The sequence below is a fragment of the Maylandia zebra genome, linkage group LG16 (assembly GCF_041146795.1).
Source record: "Maylandia zebra isolate NMK-2024a linkage group LG16, Mzebra_GT3a, whole genome shotgun sequence".
Classification (NCBI taxonomy): Eukaryota; Metazoa; Chordata; class Actinopteri; order Cichliformes; family Cichlidae; genus Maylandia; species Maylandia zebra.
Genome location: NC_135182.1, coordinates 36,724,222 through 36,749,477, shown reverse-complemented (window position 1 = coordinate 36,749,477; position 25,256 = coordinate 36,724,222). Strand labels below are relative to the sequence as shown.

At 44.4% G+C, this 25,256-nt stretch overlaps 2 protein-coding genes across 3 annotated transcripts in view; both read left to right on the top strand.

The window, feature by feature from the left end:
• The first annotated feature begins 4,740 nt into the window (after nucleotides 1-4,740).
• On the top strand, nucleotides 4,741-5,833 carry LOC101481264 (olfactory receptor 10J5-like). The gene has a single exon (XM_014413199.2). The coding sequence runs from the start codon at nucleotides 4,741-4,743 to the stop codon at nucleotides 5,698-5,700; it is 960 nt and encodes a 319-aa protein (XP_014268685.1). The 3' UTR covers nucleotides 5,701-5,833.
• Nucleotides 5,834-12,870: 7,037 nt separating this feature from the next.
• Nucleotides 12,871-25,256, top strand: part of ube2g2 (ubiquitin-conjugating enzyme E2G 2 (UBC7 homolog, yeast)) — a 12,524-nt gene continuing 138 nt past the window's right edge. Inside the window, exons 1-6 of one of the 2 annotated variants that reach the window (XM_004574416.3) lie at nucleotides 12,871-13,037; nucleotides 14,239-14,274; nucleotides 14,386-14,431; nucleotides 22,397-22,515; nucleotides 24,234-24,374; nucleotides 24,450-25,256. The exon at nucleotides 24,450-25,256 is cut by the window's right edge and continues 138 nt beyond it. In XM_004574416.3, coding sequence (XP_004574473.1) covers nucleotides 12,995-13,037; nucleotides 14,239-14,274; nucleotides 14,386-14,431; nucleotides 22,397-22,515; nucleotides 24,234-24,374; nucleotides 24,450-24,562 — 498 coding nt within the window. In that variant the 5' untranslated portion in view covers nucleotides 12,871-12,994 and the 3' untranslated portion in view covers nucleotides 24,563-25,256. Of the gene's footprint in view, nucleotides 13,038-13,263; nucleotides 13,283-14,238; nucleotides 14,275-14,385; nucleotides 14,432-22,396; nucleotides 22,516-24,233; nucleotides 24,375-24,449 lie in introns of those variants that run through there. The other variant, XM_076874604.1, reaches the window with a different exon arrangement.

Genomic DNA, 25,256 nt, shown 5'->3' with positions numbered 1-25,256 from the left:
CATAATTTAAATGCTTTATCTAATTTGCTGGTGGGGGTTGTCGTCACCCTGTTAATCTAATAAAGATTAGTGATGTTCAATTTTGGGAACTCTTGTAGGCAGCAGGTGGACAACGTCGCCATTGTTTAACCACACCAGAAACAGTTGTGCAGGACCAGTAGAACATGGAAGTGATTGTGCAAGTAGTCTATTGCACAGGAAAAAGCATCAACTGCAGTTCCTCTGACGTCCACCAGAGGCAGCAGTGAATCAGTCCCCATAGACTCCCATGTTAAAATTTTACAGGAGAACTAAACATTTTTACAGCCTGATACACAAACTGTTTGGTCTGTGTAGATAAGTTTCACTTTCACAGCAGCTTTACCGTTTTACAACTCACCTGTTTAAATAGTATTAAGACTCTCTTTGACTCACAGGTGGATGTAGCTGCTAGCTGACTGCTAGCTTTATATGAAGGTCACCGTACGAGCAGACTGTCCAGGAAGGCTGAGCTCCAGTTTAGTGAAGGGGAGACAGACACTATCTCTACTTCTAAGATTAGGCTTCAAACTTTCCTTTTTGCTAAAGCATTTAGTTAGGGCTGGACCCTCCCTTATGCTGCAATAGGTGTAGGCTGCTGATTCCCATGATGCATTGGGTGTTTCTTCTTCACTCACTATGTGCTAACAGACCTCTCTGCATTGAATCATATCTGTTATTAACCTCTGTCTCTCTTCCACAGCATGTCTTTATCCTGTCTTCCTTCTCTCACCCCAACCAGTCACAGCAGATGGCCCCGCCCCTCCCTGAGCCTGGTTCTGCTGGAGGTTTCTTCCTGTTAAAAGGGAGTTTTTCCTTCCCACTGTCGCCAAAGTGCTTGCTCATAGGGGGTCATAGGAACTGCAGGACTGTTTTGACTCCACTGATTGGACTGTTTTTGAAGCTGCATCTGAGAACCTGGATGAGCTCACGGACATCAAAACATCAGTTTCTGTGAAGACGTGTGTGTGCCAACAAACACACGTGTGTGTGCACATACAACAACAATAAACCATGGTTCACTCCTAAACTCCAACATCTTCGTAAGGCCAAGGAGGATGCCTACAGAAGTGGTGACAGGGCCCTGTACAAGCAAGCCAGGAACACACTGACCAAGGAGATCAAAGCAGCTAAAAGCATCTACTCCCAGAAGCTGGAAGAACGGCTCTCAGCCAACGACCCTGCGTCAGTGTGGAGGGGCCTGCAGGAAATCACCAGCTACAGACGCCCCCCACCCACTATTGAAGCAAACAAAGACCTGGCCAACGAGTTGAACACTTTCTACTGCAAGTTTGAGACGGACAGACTCCCATGCCCCACCCTCCCCTCCCAGGGACATTGCTTCAGACATTGACCCCCAACACACCTTCCACCTCTCCCCCCTTCACCCTCCCCTTCCCCAATCCAGACTCAACGACTACCCCCACGCTCCCCAATCCAGACCCAACGACCTCCACCACACCTCTCACCCCCCTTTCCTCCTCCCTGAAACTCAGAATACGCACTGAGGATGTGAGCCGACTATTCCAGAAACAGAAGCCCAGGAAAGCCCCCGGACCAGACGGCGTCTCACCCTCCTGCCTCAAAACCTGTGCTGAACAGCTGGCTCCCATCTTTACTCGCATCTTCAACAGATCCCTGGAGCTGTGTGAAGTTCCCTCCTGCTTCAAACGCTCTACCATCATCCCTGTTCCCAAGAAACCCACCATCACAGGACTGACTGACTACAGACCTGTCGCCTTGACGTCTGTGGTCATGAAATCCTTCGAACGACTGGTGCTAGTCCATCTGAAAGCCACCCGCTGGACCCTCTGCAGTTTGCCTACCGGGCAAACAGGTCGGTGGATGATGCAGTGAACATGGGGCTGCATTACATCCTGCAACACCTCGACCGCCCGGGAACTTATGCCAGGGTCCTGTTTGTGGACTTTAGTTCGGCTTTTAACACCATTGTGCCTGAACTTCTCTCCTCCAAACTCTCCCAGCTCATCGTGTCACCAGCTACTTGTCAGTGGATCACCAGCTTCCTGACAGACAGAAAGCAACAAGTGAGGCTGGGGGAGATCACCTCTGTAACCCGGTCCCTCAGTATTGGTGCCCCTCAAGGATGTGTCCTCTCACCACTACTGTTCTCCCTCTACACTAACGACTGCACCTCCAAGAACTCGGCTGTCAAACTCCTAAAGTTTGCAGATGACACCACCGTCATCGGCCTCATTCAAGATGGTGATGAGTCTGCATACCAGCAGGAAGTTGAGCGGCTGGTACTCTGGTGCAGTCAGCACAATCTGGAGCTGAACACTCTTAAGACTGTAGAGATGACAGTGGACTTCAGGAGACATCCCTCAACTCTGCTCCCCCTCACCATATCAGACAGCCCTGTGTCGACTGTGAAGACCTTCAAGTTCCTGAGTACAACCATCTCCCAGGACCTGAAGTGGGAGACCAACATCAACTCCATCCTCAAAAAGACCCAGCAGAGGATGTACTTCCTGAGACAACTGGGGAAGTACAGTCTCCCACAGGAGCTGCTGATCCAGTTCTACACTGCGGTCATTGAGTCTGTCCTGTGCTCCTCCATCACAGTCTGGTATGGAGCAGCCACTAAACAGGACAGGAGCAGACTGCAGCGGACTGTACGGGCAGCAGAAAGGATCATCGGCACCCCCCTGCCCTCCATCCAGGATCTGTACCTCTCAAGAACCAGGAAACGGGCAGGGAAAATCATCACAGACCCCTCACACCCTGCACACAGACTTTTTGATCTGCTGCCCTCTGGCAGACGGTACAGAAGCCTGCAGACCAGGACCACCCGACACAGGAACAGTTTCTTTCCCCTCGCCATCTCCCTTCTAAACAGTTGACCTGTCACACTGCTCCCACTGCCAGACTGCAACTGCACCTTATGCACATTGTGTAGTATTCATTCCACCTCATTCATTTCTGTATTTTATGTATATAAGTTTAGATTAGTTATTTATAGTTGGTTTACACAGCTTTGTGCATGTATGTGTACGCATGTGTAAGGTATATATAGACACGTGTGCGTGTGCGTGTGATTTACATTGCTGTGCTTGAGAGCCACCATCTACCGGAACCAAATCCCCTGTATGTGTCTGCACATATACTTGGCCAATAAACACGATTCTGATTCACGTATGATTGTTGGGTTTTTCGCTGTACGTATTATTGTAGGGTCTACCTTACAATTTAAAGCGCCCTGAGGCGACTGTTGATGTGATTTGGTGCTGTATAAATAAAACTGAATTGAATTACTGAGCACTGGCAGGTACTTGTATCTGTGTGATGTCTCCATGTAGTTTGTACCTGATAATGATTCTGCTCATATTTTCATTAATGACATATGGACCATTTATGTAACTGTGATCCATCTGTTCCAGATTAAACTGTGATCATTCAGACATTGATGATTTTAACAAACGCTCCTTAAAATTCTATCCTTTGTATTTTGATTCTTGAAATATTTACAATCCAAACTTTAAACTTTATTTGCATCATTGCAGATAAGGCTGAGTTAATGAGCTCCACTGAGGCGAGAGGATGATAAAAACAGCTCTCAGGGTTCAGCCCACATGATCCAGGTGTGGGAGCTCCTGTGTCTGTTTCTGTTCAGCTGAACGTGACAATGATCCAAATGTTTCTGTTAGTTATTATTTAACGCACAATTTAAACTTTAAACAGTCGTGAAACAATGATGCTGATAATTTAATTGTTCCTCATTTTAATGTTGATACTTTAAACACTCAGAATATAAATGATGACTGAAGTGATCGTTTCTGTACAAACTTTCATAATTTAAGGTTTAATCATTAAAACAAGGATTTTCATTATTATTACACATTTAAACAGACATTCAGACATTTGCATAATTAAAACAGGGACTTAAACCTTGATAACTTCAATGTTAATAATTTAACCTTTGATCACTTTGATACTTTAAACACTGATCATTTGAATATTTGAACATTGATCATGTAAATGATGACTTTATTATAAACACTGATAATTCTAACGACTTAAACACCTAAAAACAATGATTTTACTTTTGATCATTTAAAGTTGGATTATTGGTTTAAATATTCTTTTTAATACTGATGATAACAATATTAACACTACAATTTAAAAATGTTGATGATTGCATCTCTGCTTCTTTAAAGTCTATAATTTATATTTTTATTCTTCAGACATTCCTAATCCAAAATCTGAGAAATAATTCTTGAAGTGTTGATGGTAATTGTGTCATTGCATCTGATTTTAGATGTTGATCTTTTAATATTGATGATTTAAATGTTTTCTTGAAAAGCAGTAATGTGAAATTCAAAATGTAAACATGATTATTACAATATTAAATGTTGATTTAGTTGATCGTTCGCTCTGTAATGATTATATGATCCTGATCATGTAAATGATAAAACGTTAACAGTTCAGTCTGAATGATTCAAACACATTTTAAACTCTGATGATTTTGATTTACGTGTCAGTTTTCAGTATTTCAACAATGATCATTTGAATGGTAACATTTTATATGTTTTTGAGTCAAATAAGTATTCATTTGATGATAAATTGCAAATTGATGATCTGATATTGAACCAATATTTTTTCTGCTTCTGTTTTTGATTTGATGGTTTAAACTTGTGTGCAGCTGTTCCAGAGCTTTCTGTCAGCTGACACCTCCCTCAGATTGTTGTGTCTCCCCTGATGATGTCAGCAGGGGTAAACGTGACCTCACTGCCCATCCTGGTGACATCAGTGACCCTGGACGGCCTGGCGCAGCTGTCCAATCAGCGGCTCTTCTTCTTCTTCTTCCTGTGCGCCTACCTGTTCATGCTGTGCAGCGACAGCCTGGTGGTATACGTGATCTGCTCCCAGCGGAGCCTCCACCACCCCATGTTTGTGTTTGTGACGGCTGTGCTGATGAACTCTGTGGCGGGCAGCACGGTGTTTTACCCCAAACTTCTGGTGGACCTGCTGAGAGGGGTCCGCTCAGTGCAGGTGACCCTGCGTGTGTGCATGTGTGAGGCCTGGCTTTTATATTCATTGGGCACCTCCAGCTTCCTACTGCTAGCAGCCATGTCTTTTGACCGGTATGTGTCCATCTGCCGCCCGCTGCTCTACACCGTTGTCATGTCTCCAGCCACAGTGCTGGCACTGCTGCTGCTCTGCTGGCTGCTGCCTGTCGGGCTGGTCGGCACTGCGGTGCTGCTGGCGAGCCGTCTGCCGCTCTGCCGCTCGCAGCTCAGCAGGATCTACTGCGACATCTACAGCCTGGTCAGTCTGAGCTGTGGTGGTCGTGAGACACTGCTGAGCGAAGTCTACAACCTCTCGGTCATCGTAGCTACTGTCCTGCTGCCCGCCATCTTTGTGCTCTTCTCTTACAGCGCCGTCCTGTCCGTCTGCCTGCAGCGCTCGCGCAGCTTCAGCAGCAAAGCACTGAGCACGTGCCTGCCGCACCTGCTCGTCTTCTGTAACTACAGCGTGAGCTCCGGGGTGGAGGTGCTGCAGCGCCGCCTACAGGCCGGCAGTCAGCCCACAGCCTCCGTCCTCACCTCCATCTTCCAGGTGATGATCCCGACTGTGTTCAACCCGGTGGTGTATGGCCTAAAGGTGACGGAGATCAGGGCTCAGCTGAGGAGGCTGCTGGGCTGCCAGAGAGCTGATTGACCCACCGAACCGGATCCTGAGTTCTGGTCTCTGTTAGACTTACAGACTTTAAAACTGCTGCTATTTGCCTTTAAAAGATGTTAAATCACTTGATAAAACATATAGAAGAAAAATAAAGAATCTGCAATGCAAAAAGTTGTATTTTAAACAAAACAGATACATAAAAATAACATTGGAAAGCTGGTGATCAGTGTTGGTCAAGTTACTTGAAAAAAGTAATCAGTAACTAATTACTGATTACTCCCCCAAAAAAGTAATCCTGTTACTTTACTGATTACTTATTTTCAAAAGTAATTAATTACTTAGTTACTTTTTAAAACACGATTTACAACCTGAAGAGGTGATAAAGTGATAGATCTTTCAGCCCAATTCTACTTTTTCTGCATAATCCATCATACAAAATGTAATCAAATGGAAAAGTCTCTTTTTAAAACTTGTTTTATTAGTTTTAATCTTTTAACTTTATGCATCAAGCAAAAATTAAATTATATGCAACATTCTCTGACTGGAAGAAATTAGTTTAACATTTAAAGCTATTTTCTGCACATTCCAGCACATAAAATAAAATATTTTTTGTGTTTACACTCAGTCTTTCAAATAGATGCAAGTAAAACACAGCAGAAAATAAATAAAGTCAAAGACTCAGCGGTCCTGTTGCTCTATTTTCACCTGTAAAGCAGGAGTGGGGTAGGCGGAGGTTTACCCTGGTGCAGGTGTGCCGCGGTCAGTGGAAGAATCCGCGAGTTTCTCTGTGAGTTTCCCATTACCTCGTAGCTACTCGGCGCTTGTTGGAAGTTTAGGGGTTTTTCGCTGTAAAAAGAAGTTTTCTTCCCACGCACAGCGGACACTAATGTTTTTGTCACTTTTTATGGAATCAAACTCAAAGTAAGGTCAGTACTTCCACGCTTTAAACGCTGCACGCTCATACTCTCTCTGCACTCGATATATGATCCACTGTTGATCTGCACACAGCTGTTGTCACGAACGTCGCACTCACTTACGTCACTGTCATGAGACATTCTCGCAAAAAAATCATGGTTTTAGTAACGCAGTAACGCAGCGTTCCTACGGGAAAGTAACGGTAATCTAATTACCGATTTTGCAATAGTAATCCCTTACTTTACTCGTTACTTGAAAAAAGTAATCTGCATTACTGCCCATCTCTGCTGGTGATCATAGTTGGATATACATTCATCCATTTTTCCACTTATCCCTTTACGGGTCACGGGGTCAGCAGCCTAAGCAAGGACCCCAGAGTTCCCTGTTCCAGTCACCTCTTCCAGCTAATCCATAGGAACACCAAGGCGTTCCCAGGCCGGCCGAGAGATAAAATCTCTCCAGTGTGTCCTGAGTCTGTCCCTGCCGCCCCCCCCCCACACACACACACAGCATCCATAAGTGTCAGAGACAGGACTTATTAGTACATCCCACCCGCACAATGTACATTTTTCAGATTTTTCATTTAGAATTTCTAGATTGTTTCTAGATTTACTTATTTTATTTAATTCACTTAAAGTACATAATTCACTTATATAATGTCCTCCTATTCGCTTAATGTATATAATGTTATCTGTCTTTGCACAGTCGAGGAGCGTATCAGGATACATTTCACTGCGTGTTGTACTCGTATAACTATGCATGTGACAAATAAAGAATCTTGAATCTAGCAAAAATACATCATCTCCAAAAAGCAGCTGTGTGATTTTTAGGCCAACAAAGTGAAAGCCTAAAAACTATGAACAGAGTCCCAGAAAGTTGATTCTGTTCATCTGAAAATGCTACCTGGATGATTGTGCATGCACAGAGACCTATGAGTTAGTGACACAGGGCAGCTCTGGAGGAGTCCAGCACTATAAAGGGAACAAATGGCTCTGAAGGATCAAATGGCTACAAAAACAAATGTAGACTGGTTGGGAATATAAAGAGCTGGTTCAGTGTTTTGTGATCAGGATAAAAACAGCATTGTTCCTCTTATATCCAAGGTTCAACTTATGGATGACCTTTCCTCTCCAGAAGTGAGGGGTAGGAACGTAGATTTTAATTGAATTGAATGTTATTTGTATTTCTATGCCCTGTAGTTGGAGACAACACTCTGGTCCCCCATCTTAAAGATGGGAACCACCACCCCAGTCTGCAAGTGCAGAAGCACCACACCAGACCTCTAGGTGGTTCCCTAGGCTGTTCATGGCTCAGATACTGTTTGTATATGGTATATGTTGTAGCTCTGCCACTCCCAGTTGTCAGAGTCAGCTGTGAGATTTGCTAAGCAGCCTCAGTCATCAGAGAGATTTCTTGCCCTGCTGAGCAGCCACAGTCCTCTGAGCACCAAGAGCACCCTGAGTGTGCTGAGCAGTCCCAGCCTCCGCATCCTGAATCTTCAGTGTCCCGAGAATGCAGAGAGGCCAGAGATTTCCATGGGCCCTGCTGAGCAGCTTGGGCCTGAACCAGAGGGTCCAGAGCTCTTGGGTCCCTCTTCACCAGAGCTAAAACCTAAAGAAGAACTATGGATTTGATCAACTGGTCCCTTAATGCAGTTGACACCCTCTTCTCACCAAGACAGCATCCTTTTTTCTTTTTTTTATAACTTTTTATTTATTAATTTACAGTATGAGAATACAAAACATTAGGTCAGCATGGAAGACGTACACAGTCTCCACATTAGTATCTACATACATCATGGTAATATTTAATTACACACAATCCATTTTCCCAGAGCTTCTTGAATTTCTCGAGCTCGTCTAAGGGCAAAGGTAAGCCTCTCCATTCCAAAAATTTCTTTCACTATCCCAAACCACTGGGCCAGAGTTGGAGGGTCAGCCTTTAGCCCTCTTTGGGTTATGGCCTTTCTGCTGCTAGCCAATAGTATTTTCAATAAATGACATTTTCAACAAGACAGCATATCCATCATCTTTCATTCGGCTACCTTTGGTATGTTGTTTGTCTTGTGTTTTTAGGGTGTTATGATGTGATGATATGTGCTGGAGTTTTTGTCTCCTCCTCATGCTGACTCCGTCTAAGGATCATTATGAGCAGAAATTCTTTTTTCTCCTGATCTGACCTTTAGTTTTACACATTTCATTGTTTTTCCTTTTGCTACCTAGCCCGACCTGACACCCCAGTGTGAAGTTGTGTATTGTATGTACAGTCAGCAAGGTTTGTCATCTCAGTTGCAGACAACTGCAACCGACAAATAAATGCATTTATCCAAACCAATCCAAAAAGTCCAGAATGAGTGACTCCCGCCCTGCCTGAATCAGAGCAAATGGCTCCTGTGTCACCTCTGGGCCTCTGCTACATAGACTTACATCCACCTCCTCTGTTGTTGCCTGCCTGGTGCCAAGTCTTCTGAGGGCCCTCATCAATGTTATTGACCCCCAGCTAAGCCACCAGTGGTGTCCTGTCACCTCCACCTACAACAGTTTCAATCCAAGCATCCAGAGGGTCTCCTCCCTTGATGCCGTTGTCTGCATCCTGCCAAGCATCCTGAGGGGTCAAATCTGTCACCAACCTCCCAAACCTCCTGAAGGACTCCACTCACTGCTGCGGCATCCTGTCTGGCCTCCTTAGGCGCTCTGCCATCTCTCGCTGGTCATGCCACCAGAAGGTCTTTATTGCCATCATCATCATCAGTCTCCTGTAACCTTTGCCAACACCAACCTCCAGGCAAGTCGCTAGAGGGTCTAGCTTGCTGGTCTCTTGACCTGTCCATTGAGGTGCTGTGTCTATGTCACTGGCATCCTGGCTGGCCCCTAAAGTGTCCGGTTCCCTGTGTTTTCCCCATGACTAGGCTGAACCCTAGAACTGTGTTTTGGACTTTCTGGCCCCCCTGTTTTTCCTTCCTCATCCACCGAGAACAAGTCTGAGTTATTGCCGGCTATGCGGACCAAGCTCTTGCAACGGTTGTATTGTATATAAATGTAGGATCATATCCCCCGTAGCAATGGGCCAGACACCGTATACTCCCAGAGCATCTCTCAGGGACACCGTCGAATTCCTCCAAGTCCACAAAACACATGTAAGATTGGTTGGGAAAACTCCTCGAGAGGATGAAGAGTTGGTCCATTGTTCCACGACCAGGACAAAAACTGCATTATTCCTCCTGTATCCGAGGTTTGACTAACAGACTGACTCTCCTTTCCAGCACCCTGGTATAGACTTTCCTAGGGAGGGAGGCTGAGGAGTGTGATCCCCCTGTAGTTGGAACACACCCTCCAGTCCCCTTTCTTAAAGATGGCAACCACCATCCCGGTCTGCCAATCCAGAGGTACTGCCCATGATCTCCACGCAACATTGCAGACGTGTGTCAACCAGGACAGCCCTATAACATCCTGAGCCTTCAGGAACTCGGGGCGGACCTCAATCACCCCAGGGGCTCTGCCACCAAGCAGTTGTTTAACTGCCTCAGTGACCTCGCCCCCAGAGATTGGCGGGTCATCCATTTACTACAGATCACCTGAGCCAGGACCAAGATGTTCTATCCAAGTTTCTTACTAAGCACGCTGCTGCTTACAGTTTCCAATCACAGGTTCAGAGTTTGTTAGTTCTTCCTTGTACGAGGGTAAAGACTGAGGGCAACAGAGCTCCGTAGTTTGTGGCGCCAAGGTTATGGAGCAGTCTGCCTCTACAATTACATTTATCTGACTCTGGAGACCTTAACCAGGTCTTCAGTTGAGACTTTTACTGATAGTTGCTGTTATTAAAATGCTTGTTTACATTATTCTGGCTGTTAACGGCACATTAATTTTCTATTATATTTTAATCCGACTTGTTTTACTCTGTTTTGTTGTATAGTGCTTTGTGTCTGTGAAAAGTTTATGATCACTTTAAAAAACAGCTGGGTGATGTGTTGGTTGCAACCATCGTTTATATAATTATCCATACACTGTTTAAGGTTTCATGTTTGTTTGAATTTCTGATAGATTTTTACCTCCAAACAGATTTAAACCTGAAGTCTATCCATACAGAGATCATTTCTATGATAGTTTCATTTTACTTCTTATTGTTTGAAAAATAACTGACTATAATTTACATCTGATATTTCTGTGAAATGTCTGAGATTTGTGATGATTTTTGTGTTTTAGATGTTTTCTTTTTCTTTTCTGCTTAACATGAAACTTCAATGTTAATAATTTAAACTTTGATCCTTTAAAGAATATTTGAATATTGATCATTTAAATGATGACTCAGTTTTTAAAAAACTGATCATTTTGTTATTGAGTATAATACATTTAATGATTTACTTTTTAATACTTTAACATTCGTGTTATCAGCATTCAGTGATTTAATGTTAATTTTGAACACTGATGACTACAATATTGACTATATAATTTAACAGCGATATTTTAAATACTGATGAGTTTAATGCTGATTCTTTAAAGACTATAATTCATATTTGATGCCAAAAATGATTGTTTAACTGTTGATATTATTACATCATTACATTTTAATTTGAGGTCCCCAAACACGCTGTCAAGATGCAGCTGCTGAGACACAAAGCTGCTGCTGTTCGTCTGTAAAACCATAGAGACCCTCAGATCAGTGATTAGGATCAGACCTCCTTTAGAATTAGATTAATTTAGATTTATCGTCAAGCAGCGTATAACAGATCTGTTTGATAATGCAACTGTTTCAGAACATTATCATGTTTACTGATTTCAATTCCATTCTGCTTTATTTACGTAGCCCCACATCGCAACAACATTCACCTTGAGGAGTTTTAAACTGTAACAATAAAACAGTCAGTGTGAGTCAAGCCTCATGATTGGAAGCTCAGTAGGGCTGCAAAAGAAAAGCAGGACTGTTCACCCAAAAAAACATAATCAGAGAAAAGGTCATAAATATTTGTTGTGTAATCAACATTCATTTTCTTTTTATGCTCTTTAGTTCATCTACATCTTGTTGGGGGGAGGCAGCAGAGGGCCTTGAACTAGACTTCCTGATAAAGAGGAACTTACTGCAGCACGTTCTGATGTGGCAGCTGTGTGCAGTTGCAGCATTTGCACACAGCAACAACAATAACAGATAAAAACATCCCTCGGCAGATAATATAGGCAAAATCCAGCAGTTCAATATTCAGGCCACAGAACTTTCTCACTGTATAAAGTAACAAAGTTGAGTTCTGACTGCCGATTATAGTTTGAATATTTTAAAAACAGTCTGGAAACTGCACTCTTAGGTCAAAGGTCACACAGACCAATGAGTCATTACAAGTAAAAAGAGAAAAACAGGAAATCATCACTTTTGGTAAATGGTAAATGGCCTGCATTTGTATAGCGCTATACTCAGTCCCTAAGGACCCCAAAGCGCTTTACACGTCCAGTCATCCACACATTCACACACTGGTGATGGCAGCTACATTGTAGCCACAGCTGCCCTGGGGCGCACTGACAGAGGCGAGGCTGCCGGACACTGGCGCCACCGGGCCCTCTGACCACCACCAGTTTTACATACTTACTTTTCACATGTGGCACTATTTCCAGGCAGTCATTCGCTGTCAGACACTTCTTCACTCACTATGTGTTAACAGACCTCTCTGCACTAAATCACACTTGTTATTAATCTCTCTTTCACACCATTCTGTCATCCTTCTCTCACCACAACCAGTGGGTCCAGATGGCCCCGCCCCTCCCTGAGCCTGGGAGGTTTCTTCCTGTTAAAAGGGAGTTTTTCCTTCCCACCGTGGCCTTCCCACTGCTCATAGGGGGTCATATGATTGTTGGGTTTTTCTCTGTATGTATTATTGTAGGGTCTACCTTACAATATAAAGCACCCTGAGGTGACTGTTGTTGTGATTTGGCGTTGTATAAATAAAGTTGACTTGAATTTAATTAATTAATTTATTTTATTATTTATGTATTTGAGTATTCAACAACAACAACAAAACAGATCTGCTGTGGCACATTTAGACCGTGGCACAGTTAGACCGTAACTTATTATTACATGCATACATCTTGATTCTCAGTCATCCAGGTAAGGAAATCAATTACATAAAGACAAAATTGAATAAAAAGACTATATAACATTTATTAAAGGCACAAAAACATTTACCTGAGTAAAATTAAGTTTACAATTAAACAAATGACCTTAATTATTAAACATTAATTATTTTTTATTTGTTTTTAAATGAATTGTTTTTATTTTTGTCGACAGGGTGCGCTGTCTGCTGACACGCAAACTGAAACACGTTTTGCGCATGCTCAGTCGGATCAGCTGTTGGTCCGTTGCTCTGTGAGAACCTGAGAAACTGAGCCACTTTTGTTTATTTGTTTGTTTGTTATTTTCTCCGGTAAACACGATGGCTGGCACAGCGCTCAAGAGACTTATGGCCGAGTACAAACGTGAGTAACGCGAGCCGCTTTCAGCCAATGGGAGGTCTTTTAATGTTAGCTAGCATGCTAAGCTAACAGCTCCGCTAGCGCCTGTATCTCTGTACGAAACTCGTTAAAAGTTCGGTCGATTTGAGCTTTTCTTCGCTGTCCGCGTTTGTTCTTCTGTACCTGCGACTCAAACCGATAACCTGATGAATATCTGGACAGTGTGAATAATCCGGTGTCGGCTTTGTCCACCTGCAGTTTAAACCGCGGTATAATTTGGAGCTTATATAATGTGTTTGTGGCGTTATCCAGAATGTTCCATATAGCTGCCGTCATGTAACTTTCAAAACTTTTCTAAAGTATGTTAAATGAACACAAAGTGCGAACATCATGTTTATCTGTTGGTTACAGGAGCACAGAGCGCAGGTGGAAAACTCGCTGCGAGGCTTCAGCGCTGCACTGACACGGCGGCTGATTGCCTTTTCTGAAAGTGATAAATTTGAAGGTTTTTAAATGTAATTTGGTGCACTGAGGGCTAACGATAAGAACTTGAACTGGGGGATTAGCCTCGGTACACATTCATATTTAGGCCTGTCATTTATTTAATGCGCTCATTTCAGGCTGCTACACTTTAATCTTGTGTAATAATGTGAATTCTGCATAGATTAGTCGATTCATTCAAGATTCAAGAACTTCATTGTCATGTACACCGCAAAACACAAATGGTTACGCAGAGCAATGAAATTCTTAGTTTGCACGTTCCCTAAAAGAAAGTAAAACACACAAACAGTGCTTTGTGAATCTTGTAGTTTATGTGGGTGTAAACAGAATTTAAAGTGCAAGTAGTTGCAACACTGTCACAGTGATAATATATACAGAGTATATATTAAGGTGTATACGTAGAGCTATGTATAACAATTGCAACTTTACAGGTTAGGGGTAATTACAGTTGTATTATGTTGTGTATAAGTGTTCGAACTTGCAGATTTACAGTTATGGATAAACAGTTCGACATAGATCATTGTGGTAAATCTGATTGGTATTTAAGATAATTGGGAAGTCTTTTATAACTGCTTTCTTGCTTTAGGCTGTTTTTAAATGAATAAATGTTAATCATTTCTTCAACATGGGAAAGCAAACAATCTATCAGCTGTTTAAAAATGTGACTGAGACCGGATCACAGCAGAGGTCAAAGGTCACTCATCTTTCTGTGTTTGTGTTTCAGAGCTGACCTTGAACCCACCTGAGGGCATCGTGGCAGGTGAGACACCAGAACACATCTGTAGCTTCTGCAGATGTGTCTTCAGATGTTCAGCGTGTTGTTCCAACAGTCAGACACCCGAGATTTAAAGAGTTTGTGTTTGCTGTGCAGGTCCAGTGAACGAGGAGAACTTCTTCGAGTGGGAGGCTCTCATCATGTGAGTACCCCGTCTCCATGGAAACACACGTTTGAGTCATTTTTGGGTGTTTGTATTTTTTTTGGAGTGTTATTGTGTATGTGTCAGTTAGGGCTGCCACAAACGATTATTTTGATAGTCGACTAGTCACCGATTATTTTTGCGATTAGTCGACTAATCACATCATCATCCATTGGACATACAGCGTACAGCTTATTGCACCAGCAGCATCTGCTCTTATATAACTATCATTAGCTTACAGCTTTAAGTGTTTAAGTTAAGTGCTAATTAAAAATAAAGACAAGATGATAGTTTATTAAAGTTTAATGAAGTTTGCAGATTGTTTCGGTGAAGTTTAATAAACTCCTTGCTATCTAAAATATAACAGGACACCGGAGTAAATTCTCGAGCATCTCACACTTCTGATAATCAGCTGTCTGCTTGACGTTTATTCAGCTGTGTAAAAACTATAACTTTAATCTCAGCCAAACTGATTTACTCAGGAACAAATAAAATACTAAAAAAAAGCCAAACAATAACATTTTAAGCTAAGTGACGGCAGTGGGTTTGAAAACGATTTGCGGGGAGTCCGGTGTTCTCACGGCTCTAGTTAGCCTAGCCCCCGGCTAGCTATCGAGCTAGTGGGTAACAGACGTCTCCGAAAACGTCGGAGCGCTTTTGAAAATATGCGGTGTCCTGATAAACTGAGCAGATATTTGAGGTTTACACAGCTACATTCTCGCCTGAAAATATGTTAAACGTTTATTTTGTGACCCAGAAAGAATAATAAGAGTAATATAAAAACTAACTAGCTGCCGCCATTGTTGACAACAGAGCTGGGCTGCGCTATGAATTCTGGGACACAGTTTCTTCTTCTTCGGGGTTTAACAGCAGCTGGCATCCTTGTACATGCAGTGCTGCCATCTTCTGTTTCAGTCCGTTATTACACTCTTAAATCCTACTACTTATTCCTGCGTCTTTCAGGATCTTACAAAGCTTCAAACGACGCGTCGACTATTAAATCAGTCGTCGACGATTTTGATAGTCGACGTAATCGTGACTAGTCGACTAATCGTGGCAGCCCTAGTGTCAGTTATAACTGGACTCTCACAGCCACTTTATTTGGTACAGTTCACTAGTACTGGGTTAGAGCTCCTTTAACTCTTAGGTGCTTGGCTTCAACTGGGTTATACAAGCATCACAGGTTTTGGTTTGTGTGGACATGACATCATCATGACCTCATGATGCTGGTGCATCCATGAATCTGTCGATGTGAATCTGAAGCAAAGGAGGATCCCTGCTTTCAGGTTGTTAACGCCAAACTCAGAATGTAGCAGCAGGAATCGAGACTCATCAGAGCGTTTTTTATCTTCTGCTGTCCGGTTTTGGTGAGTCTGAGTGAACTGTATCCTCCACTTCCTGTTCTTAAAGAGCCAGTTACCTGCTCCTTCTGTCCTTTCCCACGCTGCTCTGTTGTAAGGTGCTGTTTGCAAGGCAGCGCGTAGCAGGTATAAAATGTCCTTTAGCTGGTGGGAGTGGCACCGGTGTGGTCTTCTGCCGCTGTAGATCATCTGTTCTAAGGCTCAGGGGTGCTTTTCTGCATACCTCGGTTGTTATGAGTGGTTATTTGAGTTTGTTGCTTTTACTATCAGCTTGAAGCCGTCCAGGGCTCGCAAAATTGCTAGCCTGGCGTCCCGGAGCTAGCGATATCTCCGGTCGAGCGACCGAAATCTATCTCAGCCCCACCCGTCGGGTTATCATATAGCTCAGTTCAGTCACCTGAAGCACTTCTGTGAGCACCAGCATTTGTCTAATTTGGCTGTTGCACAAACAAGTTACTTTCACTTCTGTGCTGAGTGCTTAAAGGTCAGGCTCAGTCATGAAAGCAGCGACGGAGCTCCATAGATCCACTAATCACACTAATTGCATTTAAAAAGCGAACAATGCTGCTCCCTCATGGCTTTAACCTCCCGTCTGCTGGGATCAGTTGTCTGATCCTTTTATTAGCAGCCGTTAGTGTTTGTAACAGGCTCACCTCTCTGTATTTGTTTCTTTAACCTGCTTCACACTTTATGCCAAACTCAGAAAGTAAAAACCTGCAGTTTGAGTCATGAAGTCACCCTCATACGTGTAAACCATGGCAACTAAACTCACAGGTTCAGTGTGACGATGACCGAGTGAGACCAGAAGGTGTCACTGTTCTCAAAGTGTTGGAGATGAAACACAGCTATCGGTACACTCCCCACTAACACAAAGTTAAGGCAAGTCAGTGGATTTATGGCTGGAAGAAAACAGAGCAGGAAACAAGACAACACAAAAGTGTTCAAATTTAAACGCTGGGGAGTAAATATGTGTCTTCAGGTGGATTTTAAAGATGTCGAGTGTTGGAGAAGTCTTAATCTGAAGACCAAGGCCTGGTCTACCTACAGAAACAACCAGGAGCATCATTCTCCATGAAGTGTGGACACAGCTGAGGACCAACAAAGATGTTCAAGTGTCATTTTAACTGTGAGGTGTGTTTTTAAAGAGGACATGAAACACTGAACATGTTTACCCCACTGATCCTGACACACCGGGGCCCTGTTTCAGGAAGCCGCTTCAGTGCAAACTCTGAGTAAGTATACCCTGAGTTAACGAAAACTCTGGGTTTTCGGTTTCACAAAGCGAGTTTAGATTAATTCTGAGCGAGTTACTATGACGACACACTCCGTGAAGCTAACCTGCCCCCTAGCAGGTTTACTTCAACTAACCCTGACTTTCTCCGCCTCTTTGTCAGAAACCTGACTGTAGGAAGTGTCAGACATGGCGTGTCCCTTCCTTGAAGAGCCAGTAGATGTTGAAGCCCAAATTCTCCGCAGAGCTCTCCGCCGGGAGAGAGTGATTAGAGCGCGTTCGGACATTTTATCATTTCCTGATGATTTTCTGTGTGAACGTTACCGTTGTTCAGCACAATCTATAATTTATTTGAATAACATCCTCAGGCCATATATTACGCATGTGACACATCGCAGACATCCTCTCAGTTCTGTACATATTATTTGTATTGCACTTCGGTTTTTTGCAAACGGGAGCTTTCTGTATAATATTGGTGACGCTGAGCACGTTTCCAAGGCTACCGTCTGTCGGGCAGTCAGGAATGTTACAGTTGCACTGAAACGTCTCCTGTACTCGTTTGTGGTGTTCCCCGGTCACAGACCCACAAGATTTATCAAAGAGGGATGCCACAAAATTGCAGGTATCAGGATGAACAAAACTTAATTCATGATGTGGTGATACTTGAACTACTACTTAAATTTTACATTTATTTTCACAGTTCCCAGGCGTGATTGGCTGTACAGATGGCACTCACATTCCAATCATTGCTCCTTCAGTAAATGAAGGAGACTATGTGAACAGGAAGTCTTTCCACAGCATTAATGTACAGGTACATAGTTCCCTGTAGCATTTCAAACTAACAAATTATTTCATTATAGTAATGGATGCTAATTTGTGTTCTCTGCACTGTGAAGATCATATGTGATGCTGCCAACATTATCACAAATGTGGAAGCCAACTGCTCAGCCTCTGTGAGTGGTGGTGGTGGAGGACCCCCACCTGTTTTTCGGGCCTCCGCTTTTTTTCTGTTGGCTATAACGGGTCACATTTGAGCATACAGAGTAAGCAAATATGTACTTGTAATGTGCTCAGATAATTTCAATAAGTGCTTACAGAGGGGAAATTAATGTAGCCTCTAACTGCAATTGATTTACATCGGACAAACAGACCAAGCACTATGGCTCATAATACAATTACACCTTACCTGTTTGGACTATATTTTTATATTTCATTTTTACTTGCTGCCAGGAACGTTTGGGGCCTGTTGGGTTGCACCTGCGCTCACATCACATCACAAAATAAAATGTATAAAATAAAAAATAAAATATAATAAAATAACGTGTTAAATGGGTGGAAATCCCTCGATCAACGTTTAAATTAACACTCACGCATTGACTCTGTCGGCTATGTTTTGCCATGCATGCTCACTTTCTTTTGCAGCTGAGGCTGTGTTACTTTTTTTCCGCGGAATTTGCATGTTATCGGCATATGCTGCCATCAGAATTTCGGCCTCAAGCGCTGTAAGATACATTGACCGCGCCTTCTTTCCCTCCGTCTCCATGGTGACTCGCTTAATCTGTGCTCCACTAATCAGGGCTTTATGTATCCTCGTGCGCGCGCTTAACTTGGGGTTAAAGCAACTCCGCGTTGACTGAACTACTTGTTATCAGCCTTTCTGAAACCGAATATTCCGAGTTGGACAGTTCGGGGTTACTCAACCCTGAGTATCGTTTTTCACTCTGAGTTTTCTAAACCGGCTTTCTGAAATAGGGCCCAGGTCATGTTCAGCACCATCTTCTGTCAGTACGAGCGTGACGTTATGTGATTGGTTGGTTGAGGCTAACAGACTCACATTAGTTTATGTTAGCTAACTAGTGACAGGATCGATACCTCAGAGGAAAATAGGGACATTAAAGCTAAACATCAGTGTGAGGGGATCACTGTAGTGCTGCAGCAGTGAGTTTATGTGAAACCAGGACATACTGTGGACATACTGTCCACTTTACTGTCTGTGTCTGTAGCAGGAAGTGGCTGTTTGGCTAGCTGCACTGAAACAGGAAATCCAGCTGTTAGCCGTGATGTTGGTGTTTGTAAAGGACAGTGTAGAGGAGAGGCTGTTAGCTGCAGCCAACCAACCACCTGACGTCACGTTCGTACTGACAGAAACATGTTTTTATAACTTTAAGCTGTTATTTGTTAAATCCAGCTTCACAGCAGTTACATGTGTGTCAGAGTCAGAGCTCAGTGGGGTAAATTAGCCTCGATGTGTTCAGTGTTTCATGTCCTCTTTAATACGCTGTTAGACAAAAACATTTCTTATCAGTTATTAAAGATGCTGCAGCTTCGTGCTGTCTCAGACCAAAATTAGTCTCAGCAAGAACTGAAGCGACAAGCTACAGAGAACATCTGCTGATCCTGAGACTCTTCAAGGAGTCAGAAAACCATCTGCTGAAGGTGTTTCACCTGTGACTGGAAGAAGTTACAGTGGATCTAAATCCATTAAAACACCCCAGATGTGGACCCACAGCTGTGTACTCTGAGTACTCGGTGTGAAAGTAGACATCCTGACTGCAGTAGATGTCCAGAAGTTATTGTACCTAAGAAACCAACATGAACATGATGTCAGTGAAGGCAGCGCCCTCAGTCTGTCATTAGTAACGGAGCCTTCTGTTGTTGTGGATGTTGGCGTGACAGCAGCTTCAGTCTGCCCTTCAATTTAACCTGCAGCTCGTGCTGCGGCCAACCATCCACATACCTGCCATCCCCCTGACCGATGACATCACCGCGCCACACCCTATCATTACCGAGGTCATTACCTGAGCAGGTCGGCCCTCTGAGCTGCGCTTTGAGATGCTGTTTCTTCATGGGAAGACGTCTGAGCTGCCTGCTCATGTTTAACGGCTGGCTGTTTTGTGCCTCGTTGGTTGGTCGAAGATTCAGAAACAAGCTGCTGGGAGCGCGCCGATCCTCTGCCATGGCTCCGCCTACACTGATAGACAGCTGGAGGTGTTTCAGACGCAAACAGGGATCACCTGTGTCAGACGGGACCCGCCCACCTGTGTCAGACGGGACCCGCCCACCTGTGTCAGACTGGACCCAGTATGCTCACAGACGAGCCGTTGGTGTTTTCGGTGCAGTCACCAGGCAGTACACATGTGTGTTTTATAGACAGTCACAGGAGTCCACTTGTGAATACGAGCTCTTTGACGCTCAGTTGTTTCCGCTCTTTGAACCTCTGGCGCTCTGACTTGTTTTGTCCTCAGCTGGTCAGCGTCCTTGTGTCCCGGTCGCCAGCGATGTGCCAGTTAAAGTGATGCAAGGTACTCGCTCCAAACCTTACATTCATAAAGCTGTAGCGGCGTCACTGTTTGGATCCAGGTGATGAAACCCTTTGATTTGATCAAACTGCTCTCAGATCTGATAAAAGAACACGCGTCAGACGAGCGCTGATTGGTAGCACAGATAGCCAATCAGAGTGTGTGTGGTCAGTGATTAGAGCGGCTGATGGTGGAGGAGGTGAAGCCGAAGTAATCTGCAGACAGACGATCAGATCGGCTGATCTGCCTGACCTCAGATCTGTGATGTGCTCAGATATTCAAACGTCCTCTTGAACTCTGATGACTCAGAAGCTCCATGACGGCGTAACGATCATAAACACGCTGTGATACCGGCGCCGTGTCCTTGCAGCTGATACGGATCGGTGAGCTTCAAACAGCTGCCGCTAGGGCTGTTCGATATAATGATATATATCGGATGACGATATAAAAACGTCCATAGTTTCATTTTACGCTATCGTTTGCTTCGTGGTGTCGCAAAATAAACTGTTTACAGCAATATTTGTTCATGGTTCTGATGTCACTGTAGTGGCTATATTCATTTATTAAAGTTCTCTTTCTCTTATATTTAATATAACCACACTACAGACAAGCGCCTGGTTTTATGTGTTGTTGTTAGCAACAGCAACGGTAACAGCATCGCGTGTCCGCTTGTTTATGTTCCACATAAACCTTTCACAATAAAACTCAAGATCCTGTTGAGACTTTTCAAAATAAACTGAATCACGTGAAAGATGCAGATTATTTACGATGAGAAGTAAAAAAGAGCCGCCAGGTGCTAAAAAATCAACCTTAGACTCAAACGTTAGAACAGGCTTTTCCCCGCAGCACGCCGTGTAATAAATACAAAGAAAACGGCGCCGTTACAACTTATGTCTAAAAATGTATAGTTTCATGCATCGTTAAAACACTCGAGGACGCGCAGCTGGAAACACTTCACACAAGACGAGCTGCCCGAGATTCACAGAATTTACAGAAAATGTTACATTTTTGTGATCTATATCGTTATCGGACGATAGATGTCTTATATCGGGATGTGAGATTTTGGTCATATCGCACAGCCCTAGCTGCAGGAGCAGAACAGCTTCTCCAAGCCGGTTCAAAGATCTGCTTCTAAAGGAGCCACAGGACGTTCTCCCCAAGTAACTGAAACTACTCCAACAGCTGTGTGGGGAGCCACTCCGCTTTTTCTGACAGGACGTTTTTCCATGAGAAAGGTACGCTGAGACCAAGTACAGCAACAACACAATACTAACAACAATAAGAGTAAGTAAGGAGATAAAGTATATGTCACTGTAGACGAAGCAGCAGCATGTACACAGCATGCTTACAGTCCAGCGTTCTTTCTAAGATCTTCTCATCATTTGGTCTGAACATCAGACCCACGTTATGTTGAAGTAAGTCAGTATTTGTCTCCTTACACAGACTGACACTGGTTGGGTTTGGAGTCAGGTTGGTTCATCTCCTTCTTCTGACTCGAGAACAAAGTTAGTTTTTTTCAACAAACACATTTTTGTTGAAAAACAACAAACTTTTTGCTTTCCAGCAACAAATATTCAAATCTGAGTGGCGTCTGAAAAACATGAAGACAAACACGTGAAATGAGTTTGTTAGCTGCTGGTGCTGATGGAGAGAGCAGGTGTTAATGTTCCTGTTTGCTTTGCTGTCTCCGTGTTCCACGTGTCTTTGTTTACAAGGAACATTAATCTCTGTTTTTACCTGTGTGCCTCCCAAGGCTGCTCACACCTGATTAGTCAACAGGACAGAAACCTGCAGATGTTCACATCCAGATGTGTTCATAGAAGACCGGGTTACCTGTTCTGAAGCTGCTCCTTCAGGTTCTCAAGGGAGATAAAAATTTGTTAGAGGATCATGAAATCAGAGTGAGGGTCACCTGTGCACAGGTGTTACAGAGACGGGAACAGAAAGAGCAGCAGATTAAACTTAAAAACCCGTCCAGCTGCTAACAGGTGATCCGGGCGGGTTCTCCAAGTTCTTCAGGTGCTCTTTGGTTTCGTGCCCTCTGGGTCTCACATGTACTTCCTGTGTGTTTCAGGGGTCCTCAGGACACGTGCTTCGAAGGCGGAGTGTTTCCAGCCATCCTCAGCTTCCCCTCCGATTACCCCCTCAGTCCTCCAAAGATGAGGTTCACCTGCGACATGTTTCACCCCAACAGTAAGTCCACCTGCGGCTGAGCTCCGCCCCCTCACCTGCACAGACAGCTTGTGTTCTCACAGGGTTTTATGAAGGTTAAAGCTCGGTTCAGACTGGAGGTGTGTTTGTGGAGAAGCTGATGTGATGTTTATCCTCTCTCCCTCTCAGTCACTTTAATCCAGCACAGTGAATCACCGCAGCGACGAGCTCGTGTTTCCGCGGTTTTAGACTCGTTTAGAGCCTCGCTCTCAGCTTTTAACCCGTCGTGTTCACCTGAAAACAGACAAACTCTTAAACACACCTGGCACACCTGAGTTACTCCAGGTGTGCCTCAGGTTCCTGAACAGAACACGCTTGGTTTGCGTCTGTTTTGATAGGTAAACAGACCGCAGTGACCCCCTCAGTCATGTGACAAGTCATGTGACACAAGGCTGCGTTGTCACAGTAACGGCCAAAGCTCCTGAGAGTCGGTTTGACTTCAAAGCAGTCATGTGACCAGTCACAGCACGCAGCACTAATGTGAACATGCTGCTAACGTGCTGTTAGCATGCTGTTAGCGCGCTGTCATTACTGCTGTGATTAGAGTGCTGAGCCATGATGTCACAGCAGGGTAACAGTCTGAGCACGCTCAGTCCTGATTAGAGGACAAGCTGTTTGCTGCTGGCCCATCATCACCACCCTGCACCAGCATGCCCCCGAGCTGAACTTCCTCCTGCAACTGTAGCGTCTGATCATCCATCAACAGCCTGCAACCGCCGCAGGTGAAACCCACGAAGAAGAAAACACTGAGCGGGCCTGAACCTCCTCAAAGGTGATGGAAAAAACACGTCTCAGGTTTCAAAAGAAGAGAAAAAGTTTTCAAACTTTCTGAGCTGAACGTTTACTCACCATCTGCCCTGCATGGCACCGCTCGCACAGGTGAGAACAGGTGCCAGGCTGCCAGCAGGTGTCTGTAGGTCTGCACCACCCAGCTCCTCTGCATCAAACCTGTTGTTTCATAGAAATGTGAAATATCTGAACGAATAAATATAAAGGTTGTTCTCCCTCCTGCATGGCTCCAGCTGCAGCAGGAGGTTTATCTTGTTTCCTGAATTGTTGGAAGCTGAGATTCAAATGTGAAATGATCAGATTAACTGCTCGGCTCTCGTATCTATTGTGTGCTGATAAAACAGCAGCTGTCAAAGCAGGAACGTCAGACAGCCGACAGGAAGCACTTTGCACACTGATAACAACGAGATGTTTGATGGAAACAGATAGCCTCTGAGTGCTGCCTCACCTGACGGGAGGCTTGTTTACCTGTCAGGTGTTGTTCTACTGCACCTGTGAGGACTCGATGGCCGGGCGGCACTTTGAGGAGCAGATAAAGAACATCCTGTTTCCAAATATGTCCTCGCTGAAAGTGTTTAATGAAGTTTTTACAAAAAAATGAATCCCAAAAACTCAAAGAGAGGCTCACGACACGACACGCGGGTCTCAGCTTTAATGAAGCGTTTGAACAGAAATGTCTTAAAATCAGATTCACAGCATTCAGAAACATCCACCCATGCATGTCAGGTGGGTGGAGCCTGTCCCAGCAGCAGGTCCACCTGGACAGGTCACCAGTCTGGCAGCATTCGCACCTGTGGGCATTACAAACTAAACCTGTGTGTTGAACTGGTCGTCGTTAAATATGTTGGATTCTTTCAGATGGGCGGGCTGAGTCGCGCTCCCTTACTAATCATCTTCCTCCTCCTCCTCAGTCTATCCGGACGGTCGGGTCTGTATCTCCATCCTCCATGCTCCGGGCGACGATCCGATGGGATATGAGAGTAGTGCAGAGAGGTGGAGTCCGGTCCAGAGTGTAGAGAAGATCCTGCTGTCTGTGGTCAGCATGCTGGCAGGTAATCACACACCTTTCTGTGATGTCATCATGTGTAAACCATGCTTCACCTCCGTACTCGGTCCTCTCCTCTCAGAGCCCAACGATGAGAGCGGAGCGAACGTCGATGCCTCCAAGATGTGGCGGGAAGATCGAGAGCAGTTCAACAAACTCGCCCAGAAGATCGTACGCAAGTCTCTGGGCCTGTAGAGATGATGTCATCAGCCTGCGCCGTGTGTGTGTGTGTGTGTGTGTGTGTGTGTGTGTGTGTGTGTGTGTGTGTGTGTGTGTGTGTGTGTGTGTGTGTGTACAGCAGAAACAAATGGCATGGACAGACACACATACACAGGGCGCTCAGTATGGACAGATCAATACATAAACTGATGGATGGAAGCCGATCAAAGGACACAAACCAAACGCGATGACATCACCACCACCTTCACTCCGACAGCAGCAGCAGAAACGGCGCCGCCGCCGCCATACCTCGTCCGTCTCCTCTGCAGGACAATATTTATCAATAAATTCATGAAAAGATCAATTTAAACTTTGTTTGTATAGGATAGAAATGATGTTTTACCTGAAGCTGTTGTCCCATAGCGCCCCCTGCTGTGCCGCCTGGTGCTGTCAGTGTACAGTCGTCGACACAGAGGGGAGCCGGTCTGATGTCCAGGAAGTTTCTCATCATTCCGATCTGGTTTAAAGTTCAGGGATTCAGACTGCTGACGGATCGAAAGAGTCCTGCAACCGCAGTACCCCGCCCCGCCCCGACTCCTGCTTCCTGTTTCTGTTCGTTTGCTGCTGTTGGCGAGAAATCGTTTCTGATCTGACTGGTTGATAAACGTGGACTCGGACTGGACGTCCGGTCGGACGGAAGCACGCCGGCTTCTCTCAGCAGGACTTCATG